Here is a 15,044-nt window from a genome sequence, read left to right on the forward strand (position 1 = left end):
ATAATGTTCAGAGACACTAGGAGGGTAAATGGTAGCTTATTGGAAAGGACACAAGCTCTGACAGTAGGGTACTATGTTTTCCTAGCATGCCACATTTCTTTGTAAAGGTCTATTTGCATGTATCACCATCTCACTGTGATGACATTATGAAATGTTCCCTAGACCTTATACATATACCTATATCTAAGGAAACATCCATTCATTCTTAGCTGCTGCCGAAAACCAACTTTAAGGTTTTTAAAACCCTGTCTCCGTGATTGTGGCTGGCTCAGATGCTTTGGAAAAGTGTACTTGATCTGTTCATGTGATGTCTCTATGAAATATAGGAAATAGAAGCAATAAATCTTTTACCCATGGCTGATTCTCTCAGACTCCACACACATGTTCCAGGTGAGAAAGTAGGCTAGCTTAACATTTAACTTTTCATATTGAGTCAGAATAAGGATTAGTTTCCAGAGAGATCAAAGAAACATCTGGCTATGTAAAATTATTAGTTATAGAATAATATTTCAGGGTTGGTATTTAGGCCTGAGGTATGGGCACTTCTAGAACACTGGACCTATTCTACTAAACTAGGCTTTCTGCCTTTCCCATTCCCACTTTTGGTGTCCACATCCCTGAGTTGGGCAAAATGAGCACAGTTTACCTAAGGTGTTCCATTACCTGGTGTGACAGCCAACTCTCGGCCCTGATAACAGTATGTATATGTATTTCTGAGTTATCCTTTTCGGTTTTCTATTCAGATAAAAACTCACAGGAAGGGTAGGGGGGTTGTAGGTCGCTCCCCTCCTCACCATCTCCTTACCCCCTCTCCTCCTCCCCACCCACCACCTTGGGCCAGCAGCTTAGTGATGTGATCCTTGGCTGCACACCAGAAATGACTGATTCTGCCAGTCTAAGGGACCAGCTTGGTTTAGGGTTTCAGGGCTTCCTTTCTGCACCCTCAGGAGTAGGGCTCAGGACTCTCCTGTCATTGGGCAGAGGTCGCAGAGAGCACATGGCTCTACCCATTGGTGGAGAGAGGAACCCAGTGCAAATCTTTTGTCGCAGTTATAATTACTGAGCTATAACATTAAACGGCAACTAGAACCTCTCCCTGGAAAATTGCATGTTTAAATTTGCAAAAGAGTTAACTGAACAGAGGATACTCTTCCTAGTCACCCGTAAAGAATGTTCTCACCTTACGTCTAGCCATCCTTGCAGGTGTTTCTTTGGTGATGTAACCCCTTACCCTGTTATATCCTTTGGGTCATGCTCAAGATGGTTCTGTTCATTTTTCAAAGCCACATCATGACTTAATGGCTCATTCTTTTCTCTTCTGTGTTCTCAAAAGCTGACTCTTCTCTTTGAAATGCCATAAGCACCTAGACCTACTTGTTTATGTGAGTGCCAGCAATTGCACTCAAGTAATGGCTTGAGAAGGCTTTCCAGTTGGTTTTATTTTGGAGGCACAATCTCCATTTCCTTCCTCTGGTTAACACAAGGGACTGCTTTAGGCAAAGCCTTTATTTTTGTTATTTTCTAATTTATGATATTAAATTAGAGAGTGTGAGGGTAAGATGAATTGGTTACTTGTAGTCCTAACCAAGAGGAGTTTGGAAATACTGATCACAAATTAGCTGTAAATACGTTCCAGAAAATAACTTTCAGACGACCCACATGGAGCCAAAGCCTTCAGCAATATATTTATATGGTTTGGTTTTATGTTAGTGATAGATCTCTGTTTTTAGTTTGCAATTTTGAAAGAGTTCAACAGCTGAGTTGGAAACTAAAACCCGCCCTCTAAAATATACAAGTGAGATATGGGGTATAATCCCAAAGGCAGAGCCTGCTCCTAGTTTGGCATTCTTTGGTTCCAGTTGTTGACTAGAGAGAATTTAGAGTTTAATAATAAAACCAAGAAATGCTTTTAATGCAAATTCCTTGCATTACATTTGTCTCTTTGAAGAACAAGTGGACGTTCTTGCAAACTACCAGAATAGGAGGCTATTTTTCTTTTCTCAGCCCAGCGGCTGTAAGTAGATATGGAAGCCAAGGCCTCATGAATTTTATGTCACATTTAATTTTATTTTAGGAAGGTTAAAATACAGGGCTTTAAACACTCAACCAGACATGTCGTTTTCTTCGTACTTTTCTGTACAGTGTTTCTTAGTTTACCACAATAAGCACATATTATTTTATAATGTGTAAAATGTTATTTTAGATTGCCAGTTATACTCACCATGATGCTAAGAGGAAAATAAACATGATACAAGACTTTACAGGCAATGGGTGCTTTCATTAAGCAATATATGCTTACACTGGGATGGAAGAAACCTACAGACATATGCAAATCATCTTGAGCTCTTGTCACCTGTACAGTGATCACCCCAATTTCAATTTCAAATATTCTCTCCATTGTCCCCATATGTTCATTCTTATCTATCTATCTATCCATCCATCCATCCATCCATCCAATCATCCATCCATCTATCCATTGTTTCCTCCCACAAAAGATTTATGGGAGCATACAAAGCTAGATAGACAAATAAAATTTAGAAGCAGGAGAAAAAGAAAAGTGAAAAATAGAGGTGAGTAAGTACAATAGATCATAATGATTTGTATTGGGCTACAATTCTAAGACTTTTCTTAGCCACCACCAAAAGAAAACTTGGTTGGTCACTAGATTCAAGATAAAAACAAACCAGTTGCTTGGTAGAAATGCTGTTGTTCTTGGTACTAAAGCCAGACAGGAAATTCTTCTAAGAGGCTCATAAAGAAGACTGTGTCTTATGATGAACACCCATGACAACATCCTTGCAACAGAGGTGGTGACTTATTTCTTACACAGCCCGTCAATATAGGCTGGTGACATCGTATCAAGGAGAAATTCTGTAAAAATGAGTTCTGCAGCCAGCAGTCAGTCCAGCTTCATCTAGAAGTTGACCCTGTTGACCACAGACACATATAAAGTCTCAGGATAGTGCATGGCCCTAGGAAGTGCTCAATAAATATTAGCGATTAGTGTTACTGCTCCTATTATTGCGTGTCAGATGTGTGCCTTCTCTTTAATGGGGAAGAGATGGGTCCACATCATGTAGGTGAGCAAAAGTGGCCAGGAGGAGCATCTCTGAGCTCACAGCTCTCACCTCCCACGTAGGCCCTCTGGCACTTTTGCAAGCACTAAACGCACTCAGCCTTAGGTTGGGCAATGCCACGTTTGGGCTCTCCAGGAAAGGCAGGCTTGCTCCAGGTAACACTTGAAAACTGAAACTCCATAAATAGAGTTAACGCCAGTGTGGGGAGCAAGCCAAATCTGAGCTAAGAGGAATACCTTCCAAGCAGAGACCTGCGAGCATTTCTTTCTGGAAGGACAAACTCCTTTTAAGGAATTAAACAGGCTATTAGAAATCCTTTGTGATTTCCCAGATTACCCCAGGATAGAAGAGTGAAAATTCGGCCTTTAGATCTTTAGGCCCACGTGACTCCAGGATGCAGAAGGACCTCCCTCTATGTTCTGCTCCCCCCACCCCCTTCTTTCTTGCCTTGTCCTCCTTTTCTAAATCTTATTAAATGGTTCATCACAGTTGGTCCTATCATGTCAGAAGGCGGTGACCGCCAGAATCTGCCAGAACAGAATCCATTTGGGGTTGAGATACGCTCCCCGGGTTAATCTCTTTGGTGGTTGCATGTAAAACATGGGACAGCATGTGGCAGAGATTAAGCGGGCCTGGGTATTGAATTCCCAGCACCAGGATGTGTGGGGGCCTGCATCCCTCACAGTCACGTCACTTTCTTCTTTTAATGAAAACTGAAACCCAGCTCCAGCCAGAGGGCAGTGGGAGTGAACAAATGTTTAGGGAAAGAAAATAGAAATGTTTCAGAAGGCTGACTCCCCCCACCCTTGGTCTCTTCTAGAAAGAGCCTCTCCCTTCCTCCCAGCCTGTGGGATGCAGGAGGGGCTGCAGGAGGAGATGAGGAGGGCTCATGGGGAGGAATTAAGTGTGGCTCGGTCTGTTTCTGGCTTCTCTGTAAATACTGCGACACCTCCGAATGGAGGAACAGCTGAGATAAGTGACTGCTAATCCCCCAGTGCTGGGAGGAGGCCTGGCGCTCCCTTCCAGATCCCAGCAGATGGTGGATGAAACAGGCTTCCCTCGAGGCAAGGGCAGCGGGAACTGTCCCACCTTCTGTTCCTTCAGCTTGCCCCGCACGTCTCCCTCATGGCCTGTCCCTGCCCAGAAAGGCCTCGCTGGCCCTCAAGAGCCCTGGGGACACGCCCCTGCTTTGCCATCCCACCGGGATGCTCAAGGTCAGCCAAGCTGGACTCTGGCCAGCCCTGGCAGCTCAGGCAGCATTCAGCAAAGCTCTGTGGGCCTGAGGAAGAACAGCCGGGCAGTGCCGCCAAGTTTCTCCCTCTGAATCACCTGGGGAAGAGGAGCAATGACTTACAGAAAATGCAGATTCAATCTTCCAGGGGGAAACCTGGGAATCTGCATTTCTATTAGGCAACTCCGGTAATTTGGCTGCAAGCGGTTCTAGCATTACACTCTGGGACACAGCAGTCCAAGCAGACTGGAAGGTGTTAGGGACAGGGCACAAAGTCAGGGCCGGGGTTTGAATCCTCACTCTTCCATTTGTTCATCTGTGTGACTGCGGGCAGAATAGGCACAATGGTTCCCCACCCCATAGGAGGTGACCCAGTCCTTCTCAACCTGCAGGACACAGCCATTCCTGCAGTCGGAAACCAACTTAGTCACAATTTGCATCAACAAATCTAACTGGGGGGCCGGCCTGGTGGCATAGTGGTTAAGTTCGTGCCATACACTTCGGTGGCCCGGGGTTTGTGGATTTGTCTCCTGAGCACGGACCTACACACCACTCATCAAGCCATGCTTTGGTGACGTCCCAGATACAAAATAGAGGAAGACTGGCATACGTGTTAGCTCAGCAACAATCTTCCTCAGGCAAAAAGAGGAAGACTGGCAACAGACGTTAGTTCAGGGCCAACCTGCCTCACCAAATAAAAAAAAAAAAATGTAATTGGGAGATTGGTGGCACAACAATATGAATATAATTAACACTACTCAACTGTACAATTTTAAATGGGTAAGATGGTAAATTTTATGCTATGTGTACTTTACCACAATTTAAAAAAAGGAATATCTAGAATGCACCAGAGAGGATAAGCCATTTTTATACAGTTACATAGACACAGAAGTCAATCTCATTTTTCAAACTAAATGGATCCCTGAATAATTTTGTCAAATGAAAACCAGTCATTGAATTTTACTTTCCCATTGATTTATATTTTGAAATATATGTAAAATAAATAGATAAAAACTATATAAAAAATAAGGTTTGGAGTTTTAACATGTAGAAACTGAGCAATGTTACAATGAACAAATAGCAAACCGTCATAGATCTTTAAGTGAAAAAAGTGTTCCTTCTTACCATAAACATAAAGCCCATGAAAACACATTTGCTCTAAGTGGAAAAAAATGAAATTGTTTTAAAAACCTTTTAAGGGTGAAGATTGTTTCATGAAACTGGTCTCAGTGCTCCCCTGACCCACCCACCCCCACCAGGGCAGACTGATCCCGAGGCGGGTGGGCTGGAAGGGGTCTCCTGAGCCTTGGAAGTATTTGCAAAGGATTCAGGTCAATAACATGGTGTCAGTGATAAGCTAGACTTTCTAGGAGTTCCCTTTGCATTTATGGCAGCCAACATGGGAATCTGCTATCAGCCGCTCCCCAGTAGAAACCGTCTTTCTTCCACACAACTGTTCATGAATTTCAGCCCTACTCTACTTTAAAAACAATGAAATAAACCTTCCTCGAGGACGCTTTCTCTGAATCATCTTTTGGATCCCTCTTCTTGTGACTACGCCAGTGATTCCCTCCCTTTCCTTCCCAGCATGTACCATAAGTATCTCTGACTTTTCTATAACTGCCCTGGAGGATGCGTCCTGCTCTATTTTGTTTATCACTACATCTGTGACTAGCACAGTTGTCGTCCCATAAATATTTGCTGAATCAATAAATGAATGAAATTGACCCAATTCTTCAAAAGAGAGAGCTATGGCTGCCTCCAAAAGTATCATTATTACTGAATCATAATAGTTACAATGTGCTTTCTATCTTGTATGTGGCTGATATCACTTGTCTCAAATTATTACAATAATTGATAACTCCTCCCCACCCCCCACCCCCCACCCCCAGAAAAGAGTTACTGTGTCCTTCTTCAGAGGGGCAACTTGGGGCTCAGGAAAGTTAAGTGATTTGCCCAAGATCAAATGGACAGTAAGTGATAGAGGCAGGATTTGAACCCAGAGCTGTCTGGCTGTAACACCAGTCCCGTTTCTCCTTTGCCTTGGTTCTTCTGCCTCTGCCTGAGTGGAGGCAACTCTGCTCTTTGCATCCCTTCAATAGGCATCTTCACTGTAAAACGCCTGCTGTGTGGTGAGAGATGATCCCAGCCAGGGCCCTCAGTGGCCCCATCACCCTGCTGCCCCCACAGTTCCTTCTCCAGACCAACCCAAACATGGTTGGGGAGTTCAAGGGGGAGGGCTCAGCATTCCCCAGTCCGGACCAGTATCTAATCAGCAGGCCTCCTCAGCATATCAACCCAAGACCACTCTAGCAATGGATGCCTGTGCCCAGTGTTCTATTTTTAACTGGTGTGAATGGGAAGAAAAACACAAGCACTAAAACCCAAAGCGCCGGTCAAGAACAGAGGATGCAGGGCACCCCAGGGCAAACTAGTGACCTGTGCCCTTCTTATGTCTCTCTGTTCCTTTCTCCCCTCCGCGATTTCGTGCCATCTTTCTGTTCCCTCCTCCAAAGTCCCAAGATCCTTCAAAATCTGTTTCCATGAAGGAGCTGATATCACTTAAACCAATGCTTCTCACACTTGAACATGCATACGAAGCAACTGGGCATCTTGCTCAAGTGCCCATTCCGATTCAGTAGTTCTAGGGCGGGGCCTGAGCTCCTGCTTTCCTCACTCATTCCTAGTTGTGCCCATACTGCTCATCCACGGGATGTGTTCATATGGTTAAAGAGGCTGCTATCTTCTTGACAAGAAACATTTGCTCTTTTAGTCTTGTCTCCACCTGGAAGGCCTTCGCTCCCAGTTTACAGATGTCCATCCCTCCACCAGCAAGTGGATAAGCTACTTTTGGCATTTGTGCCTTCATTCGGTTTGGCAGCAGGGGATCCTTTTGGGGACTAAAGACCAGACAGAGTCTGAGTTTGGGCAAACTGGGCACAACATGGAGGAGCGCTTCCTGATAGCCCCCTGGGGTAAACTTGCCCCTTCTCCAGCAAGATTTGGCCAGGCTTTCACAGCAGCCCTCCTTAGCCTCTTCCCTGGCCAGACCCTGTGCCACGCATGGGCTGGGGACCAAGGTGGCCTTGGTTACTCTCAGCTTTCTACCCTAAAGGAGCACAGCTCAGCTCCCTGAGTAAAATCATCCAGGCTGGTGGGGACTAGGCCAGAAGGGTGCTGTGTGCCAGGTGCCCCTTTCCTGGCCACCCAAATGTGCTGCTGTGGTGCCCTTTAGGCCCAGGAGGACTGCCAGGGCTCTGCTCCTCCAGCTCCCAGGCCTGGAAGATGAGAAGCTGCTGTTGCTCCCCAGCTGCCCGCTGGCCCAGCTGTCGGGACCCCTCAGCAGAGGGCAGGGTGCCAAGCCTTCCCGCTCATATGTGGCTTATTGTCTCTTAGGCTGGCGGGGCTGCGGAGGAGAGCCCACAGCATACCCAGGGCGCACCCCCACCCAGGAAGGGGGAGCGGGTGGGCTGGCGTCACTTAGTCTTCCCCTGCCCCCTACCCTTCCCCGCCTGCCCCTCCCTAGTTCCCTATTTGGCCATCCCCCTGGTTGCCCCCTCCCCTTCCTTACATGGTCTGGGGGCCCCCTGGCTGATCCTATCCCCTGCCCTTGGCTCCATGAATGGCCTCGGCGCTCCTCAGTGGTGCGAAGGCGACCAAATAAGGCAAGGTGGCCGACCGGGCCCCCCACCCCTGCCCCCGGCCGCTCCAACTGACCCCGTCCATCAGCGCACTATAAAGCGGCGCGCCGTGCGCCCGGCACCCAGCGCCCGCCGCCCGAGCCGAGCCGAGCCCGCCCCGCCGACGGTGAGTCAGCGCCAAGCCCTACGCCCTCCCTCCCGCGCAGCCATCGCCGGGGCCTGCGCTCCTGCCGCCCCGTCACTTTTTTTTTTTAAAGAACAAACTTTTCGATTTGGTTCTAAATTCTTTGTCCCGGGTCGAAACAGAAGAGGGGCGAGCGGAAGGGGAGCCTTGCGGCCCCCCACGGGGTGTATGGGTCCCTCCTTGGCGTGCTTTTCCCTCCACCTGGGGCACTGGCATGGGCGTGTGGATGGGGCCGAAGTGGGTTCCCAGTTGGTGAAAAGGCGAAAATGTAAAGGGTTGGGGAGGACCTGCTAAGGGCGGACGGTCCCTCCTTGCATCTGGGGCACAGGGTGAGCCTCCTGGCCAGGAAGCCTGAGTGGTTCTCTCCCCTTCTCTACGCACCCCCTTACCCCGGATCTCTGCAGCTTCTTCCTGCCTTTCTTTTTCTGCCCCGAGGGGAAGGGAGATGGCAGGCGCCCCACCCCCAAAACCCTCTCTGCTTGGTCCCCTCCTTTTGGGGCGCAAGAAGGCCAGCCCCGCAGGCACTGAGCGCAGGCTGCCCTACTCTCCTCAACCTGCAGACCCCGCCAAAGCTGTGCCAAGATGTGCGACGACGAGGAGACCACTGCCCTGGTATGTGACAACGGCTCTGGGCTGGTGAAGGCCGGCTTCGCGGGCGATGATGCGCCCCGCGCTGTCTTCCCGTCCATCGTGGGCCGCCCACGCCACCAGGTAAACTTTCTTGCCCCTAGGGCCTGCTCTCTCCTGGAGCAGTCCCCAGCCCCACTCCACACCCCTTCCTGCCCTCTCCTCAGCCCAGCAACCTAGGAATGTCTCACCTGACCCTCTTGTTTCCTTAACTCTTTATGTCAAATAAGGAAAAGATGGATTAGCTTCAAATCCAAGCCAAGGCAAGCAATACACCACCCTCCAACATACCAGAAATGTATACTTTCCCCGGGGCCACTTCAGAGACACAGCTCTCCAAGGGTCCAACTCCCTGTGTGAAAAGGCAACAGCTTCTGTCCTCCGCTCTTGACCTGCCTTGTTAGTCTTCTGTGTCCTCCTCCACCTCTTAGACACTTCACTTTTTTCCTTGACGTCCCTTTTCAGCCCTGTTCAAAACTTAGAACTTCTCTCAACCAACTAGGACCAGCCCACACTCTTCCTTCTTATTCACAGCCAGTTTACAAGGCTCCCAAAAGATGTAATCCATCTGCCTCCTGGCTGTTGCATTTTTAGAAGCCAGGCGTGACAGAGGTAGTAAGTGACATGTTGAGAGTGACATGCCACCTTGTTTATTGACAGAAATGCCACGCTCTCGGGCTTTGCCACCTGCCTGGCCAGCCAGGCTGCCAGGGAGAAGAGCTGTGGTCCTCAGTGTTGGTGATTGATGGGTACTCCAGGACAGCTCGAGCCGGCTGGATTTCACGGGCAGGGTGATAATGGCATACCAGCCCATCTTTTTATGTTCACTTGATGAATGTCAAAATCTTTTCTTAGGAGAAATACAGTGTGTCATTAATTCAGTCATTCCACAATGTAGTCATTTATAATCCCGGTTGACATGGGTGATGAGCTTAATAATTTCATGAAGTCATTATGCTATTTTTAAAATGAGATGAGGTTCTACTTCTTCCATGAAATAGCTTCATTCCCCTCCCCCTAGTTATAATCTAAACAATAGAATTATACCTCTTGGGGGAGGGAAGGGAAGAAGGTACTAGATTGATTTTAAATGATATTTCTAAATTGGGGTAAAATCCTATTGTTTCTTATTTCTGGTATTTATAAGACGGGCAGTTAGGTGTAAATTTATAAGGCATCAATTATATTTCTGGGCATGGTAGGAGCTTGATTTTCCCATCTTTTTCTTTTTATAGGGAGTCATGGTGGGTATGGGTCAGAAGGATTCCTACGTAGGTGATGAGGCACAGAGCAAGCGAGGTATCCTGACTCTCAAGTACCCCATTGAGCACGGCATCATCACCAACTGGGACGACATGGAGAAGATCTGGCACCATACCTTTTACAATGAGCTCCGTGTGGCCCCTGAGGAGCACCCCACTCTACTCACTGAGGCCCCCCTGAACCCCAAGGCCAACCGAGAGAAGATGACCCAGATCATGTTTGAGACCTTCAATGTCCCCGCCATGTATGTGGCCATCCAGGCAGTGCTGTCCCTGTATGCTTCTGGCCGTACCACAGGTATGTTTGGGCTGTGGGGACAGTCACTGATGAATCTCATTCTCCAGTGATTGACCTTGCTGTGAATCAATTTCCCCAAATGAAAAAGGAATGATCCCACTCCCCAGGAAGGTGTCTGTGCTAAGAGAGCTAACAATAGTACCCTGAGGCTAGTTTCAGGGAACACTTATTTGTGAGAGCTGGATGTTCTTTTAGCCAAAGTATGTGATGCCACATATTGAGGCTCTGCACAATGTATCAGCCTGGATTACAGCAGGCACTGGTATGTGTTCATACCGTCACAGCCCCTGGGCAAAAATCCCCGAAGAAAGCCCATATTCCCACCAGGGTATGAGTCAAAAAGAAAAAAGAGAAGCATGTGTAAGTTAGATGGGAGGACAGAAAAACACACGTGGATGCTTACATAATGTGCTAATGGCTGATAAGAGCATGGTCATTTGAAAGTGTCCCGGGGAAATTTTTCTACTACAATATTTTAAAGGATGAACTGTTGTGGCTCCACTATGCTCATTTTTATTCTTTGTGTGTAAGGAATCTAATTTTATTTGGACCCTCGCCCAGTGCTAGTTTCTCTTAGCCGAGATTCCATATAGGCTTCGACCTGGCTGAAGCGGCGGTATCCTCAGGGATTTACCTTGTTCTTGTCTATTTCCTCTGACAGGCATTGTTCTGGACTCTGGGGATGGTGTAACTCACAATGTCCCCATCTATGAGGGCTATGCTTTGCCCCATGCCATCATGCGTCTGGATCTAGCTGGTCGGGATCTCACTGACTACCTCATGAAGATCCTCACTGAGCGTGGCTACTCCTTTGTCACCACTGGTGAGTGTGTAATGTGTGTCTCATGTGCCACAGAGTGTCTGCTTTTTTCTTCTGCCAGCGAATCCACCTCCCTCCCCACAGCTGACTACATTCTTCAGAGCTTGACTGTGATACCCTTTATATCTGCAGCTGAACGTGAAATTGTCCGCGACATTAAAGAGAAGCTGTGCTATGTTGCCCTGGATTTTGAGAATGAGATGGCCACGGCTGCTTCTTCCTCCTCCCTGGAGAAGAGTTATGAACTGCCTGATGGCCAAGTCATCACTATTGGCAACGAGCGCTTCCGCTGCCCTGAGACACTCTTCCAGCCCTCCTTCATTGGTGAGTTGTAGGGTCTGGTATGGAGGCACAGCTTGTCCCTGGAAATCTAGGGGTCTCCCAGAGTAAAGTCTATTAAAATCAAGAAGGATTAAGGGGCTCTTGAGTTAAAAGAAGTCATAGCTTGGAGTCCCACACAGCTCACCCTCAGGTCTTGATGGCTCATTAAAGGGACGGTCATCACTGTTCTGTTGCAGTAATATGATAATGGATGACACATTGACTTCATCTCAAAATAAGAGATGAGACAGAGTAGTAACCGAATAATCCATATCTGCAGGAAAGGGACGATTACCCAAGAGTGCTGACTTATTCCACTAAGTTCTAGCACCAAGTAGCTGGACTTTCCTTTTAAGTTACTCGTTGTTGAATGCAACAACAATCCCTCTCATACTAATAACCGGACACTTACATGTCACCAAACATCCTTCCTAAGGAATGATTTCCAGGAGGAAGGTTGTCAGGATCTTATTTTAGTCCATAAATAAAAATTGCATTAATTTGACTTAAGTGTGTGTCTTATCGTTTTCCAATACATCTCCATACATCTGACGGATATAGCAAGTGTTCACTGCAAACAGGTGCTAAACACAGTTGCTCATTTCTTGGCAGTCTGTTGTGGATTAACTGTCAGCACTTTTAGAGACACCTGTTCCACAAATGCCCTGCAGTGTATCTTATAGAGGAACATATGTTTCAGAGACAAATGGTGACAGTTTACCAACACAGAGGAGTCCTGTTCTCTTCTCTCTACCGTGGCCCCCTGGCCTGAGTGCACTGTGATTTTTTTTTTGTTTTAAGATTTTATTTTTTTCCTTTTTCTCCCCAAAGCTCCCCGGTACATAGTTGTATATTCTTCGTTGTGGGTCCTTCCAGTTGTGGCATGTGGAACACTGCCTCAGCATGGCTTGATGAGCAGTGCCATGTCCGTGCCCAGGATTCGAACCAACGAAACACTGGGCCGCCTGCAGCGGAGTGCGCGAACTTAACCACTCGGCCAAGGGACCAGCCCCTGTGATTTTTTTTTTTAACTCGTTCCTAGGTATGGAATCTGCTGGCATCCATGAAACGACTTATAATAGCATCATGAAGTGTGACATTGATATCCGCAAGGACCTGTATGCCAACAATGTCTTATCTGGAGGTACTACCATGTACCCTGGTATCGCTGATCGCATGCAGAAGGAAATCACTGCCCTGGCTCCCAGCACCATGAAGATTAAGGTAAGAGCTTCTGTGGCTGGGGGGAACCATGGCAGGTCTTGGTATTCCAGGCAGACCTGCATGCCTGTCTTCTTTCTCCTCACGCTTTGCTCCCTGTCTCCTATAAACTTTACCTTTTAGCTTTTCTAGCACTTTTTCTGATTTTTCTATCACTTTTCCCAAGATAGGAGACTTTAAAAACATTTTCAAGCAGTGGATAAAAATAAACCTTTAAAGGAACAAAACCCCTCAATCTTTGAGCACATTTTAAAAGTCCCCATCTTTTGAGCTAACATCCACCATGCATTTAGCTTGTTGCCACATTATACTCCAGTTCAGAGAATTGGGGAAATTCTAGAGTCTCTGATAATGAAAATGATGAAATAGAGGAAAGTTCGTAAAACTTGACTCAGCCATATTAATTTGTGGCATGATGTAGCTCACATTACAGTGAATTAAAATCTAATATTTTTTTTCTGTGACTCTCCCCAACATCTTGTCGCTTGCCCTGCTGCTTGGAATGTCAGCGTTCACTGGAAGTTTTTGTTTTCTTCTTGCAGATTATTGCTCCCCCTGAGCGCAAGTACTCTGTCTGGATCGGGGGCTCCATCCTGGCCTCGCTGTCCACCTTCCAGCAGATGTGGATCAGCAAGCAGGAGTACGATGAGGCAGGCCCGTCCATCGTCCACCGCAAATGCTTCTAAGGTGCCTTGTCTCTCAGTCCACCTTACATTCAGGATGACAGTATCATGCTTCTTGGAGTCTTCTGAACCACCCTCCCTCATCTCTCATCCATCATTGTACAGTTTGTTTACACACGTGCAATTTCTTTGTGCTTCTAATATTTATTGCTTTATAAATAAACCAGACCAGGACTTGCAACCAACAAAAGCCTTTCATTTCTTTTTGGGGTAGGCATGGGGTGGGGCCAGTGATGGCTTCCTTCAGTCTGCGAACTCGTGTATTGGTAGCTTGGACACCATGTTACCGCACCACGAAGTTCACCAGATGAATTAGTGTGACGTTTAGCTGGGAGTTACAATACTAAATTTTGATTTTATGCTTTGGGACAGAATCATGAGTATATTTCACATCTGAAAAGTAGATTAGGTTTAGCTCCACATAAGCAAGAAACAGCCTCGGTTAACACAGTTCTTTAAGATTCGTTGCTATGGATGACACTGAAAATTGTTTTAGCGTATGTTCCAGTTGTTTTTGTAGCTTTGTGGAAACCACATATATATTGGTAGTGAGAAAGTCAAGGATTATTTTCAATAAATTAGCTTCAATTCTCACTTCTTGGACTGTTCAGTTGTCTTCCTCAGGGCTCTGCATGTTAATGGTGAAACACTGAAGCCAGCTGACAGTTAAGCACAGCCATGTCCTATTCCAAATGCCCCCTACACAGATCAAGACCACTGTGTGCGTTCAACACAAATGAGAGGAAACAGTTGCCAGATACTTCTACCTACCCGCCTAACTTGTGGGACAGAGGTCTTTAATCTTTTCACTTCTTTGAAATCTTGGGATCGTGGGCTGAGTGAGGTAAAGGCTCTGAAGTCCTGAGGGGTCAAGGGGAACAGAAAGCTACAATATTCCTTTTACTCCATGCTGGACCTCCTGCAAAGTGTGGTGGGGGCAGAGCTGTGGGCAGCATCCCAAAGAATAAGTCATGCTGTGTCTTTGAGGGGCTCACATACACTACACACAAACCCCAGTGTGCGTGGTCTGGGAGGCTTCAAGGAGACGGACACGGGTCTGGGTCTTGAAGAATAATTAAGAATTAGAGAGGTGAGGAGAGCAGGGAGGAACTCTCAGCAGAAGGATGTGGGGCAGCAGCCGGTATACAAGGCACAGAGCAGGCTGGTGGATGCTGATGGATTTTAGGAAATCAATTTGCAAATGTAGATTTCAACCTGATTGCAGACGCTTTAAAATTTTTCATTTTCAAATTAATTGTTCATGAACTGTTGGTGCATTTAAATGGACTTAATTAAACTTTCGTCTATTGATGAAGGAATCGAGACACAGTGAGATTAAGCAATGGTGCAATGTGATACAGCTTGTTTGCGGAATAACCAAGATAGGAACCCAGATTTTCTGACATCAAATCTAATGATGCTTCTAAAACCATCTTTTCTAACTTTAGTCGTAGTCTATCAAGAGTAACCCCATTCTATCACACACCCTTTCTGAGTCTGGGTTCAAAATCTGGAGTACTTTGGGTTCATCAGGCATCTTTAATAAGTTGCCACTGTCATTATCATTCAAGATCGTAATTGTGCTTTCACGTTTATTCTTTCAAAAAACATCTCTTGACCCCTGAGTTCATGCCAGTTACAGTAGAAGGTGCAGGGGACACGAGGATGGGTCAGAGCAC

General features: G+C 46.6%; 1 protein-coding gene across 1 annotated transcript; it reads left to right on the forward strand.

Annotated features, from left to right (window-relative positions):
• Positions 1 to 7,702: 7,702 nt before the first annotated feature.
• ACTC1 (actin alpha cardiac muscle 1) lies at positions 7,703 to 13,555 on the forward strand. The gene is made up of 7 exons (XM_023620570.2): positions 7,703 to 8,115; positions 8,694 to 8,844; positions 9,996 to 10,320; positions 10,982 to 11,143; positions 11,273 to 11,464; positions 12,504 to 12,685; positions 13,225 to 13,555. The coding sequence occupies exons 2-7, from the start codon at positions 8,716 to 8,718 to the stop codon at positions 13,366 to 13,368; spliced, it is 1,134 nt and encodes a 377-aa protein (XP_023476338.1). The 5' UTR covers positions 7,703 to 8,115; positions 8,694 to 8,715; the 3' UTR covers positions 13,369 to 13,555.
• Positions 13,556 to 15,044: the final 1,489 nt, after the last annotated feature.

This window comes from Equus caballus, chromosome 1 (genome assembly GCF_041296265.1).
Source record: "Equus caballus isolate H_3958 breed thoroughbred chromosome 1, TB-T2T, whole genome shotgun sequence".
Classification (NCBI taxonomy): domain Eukaryota; kingdom Metazoa; phylum Chordata; class Mammalia; order Perissodactyla; family Equidae; genus Equus; species Equus caballus.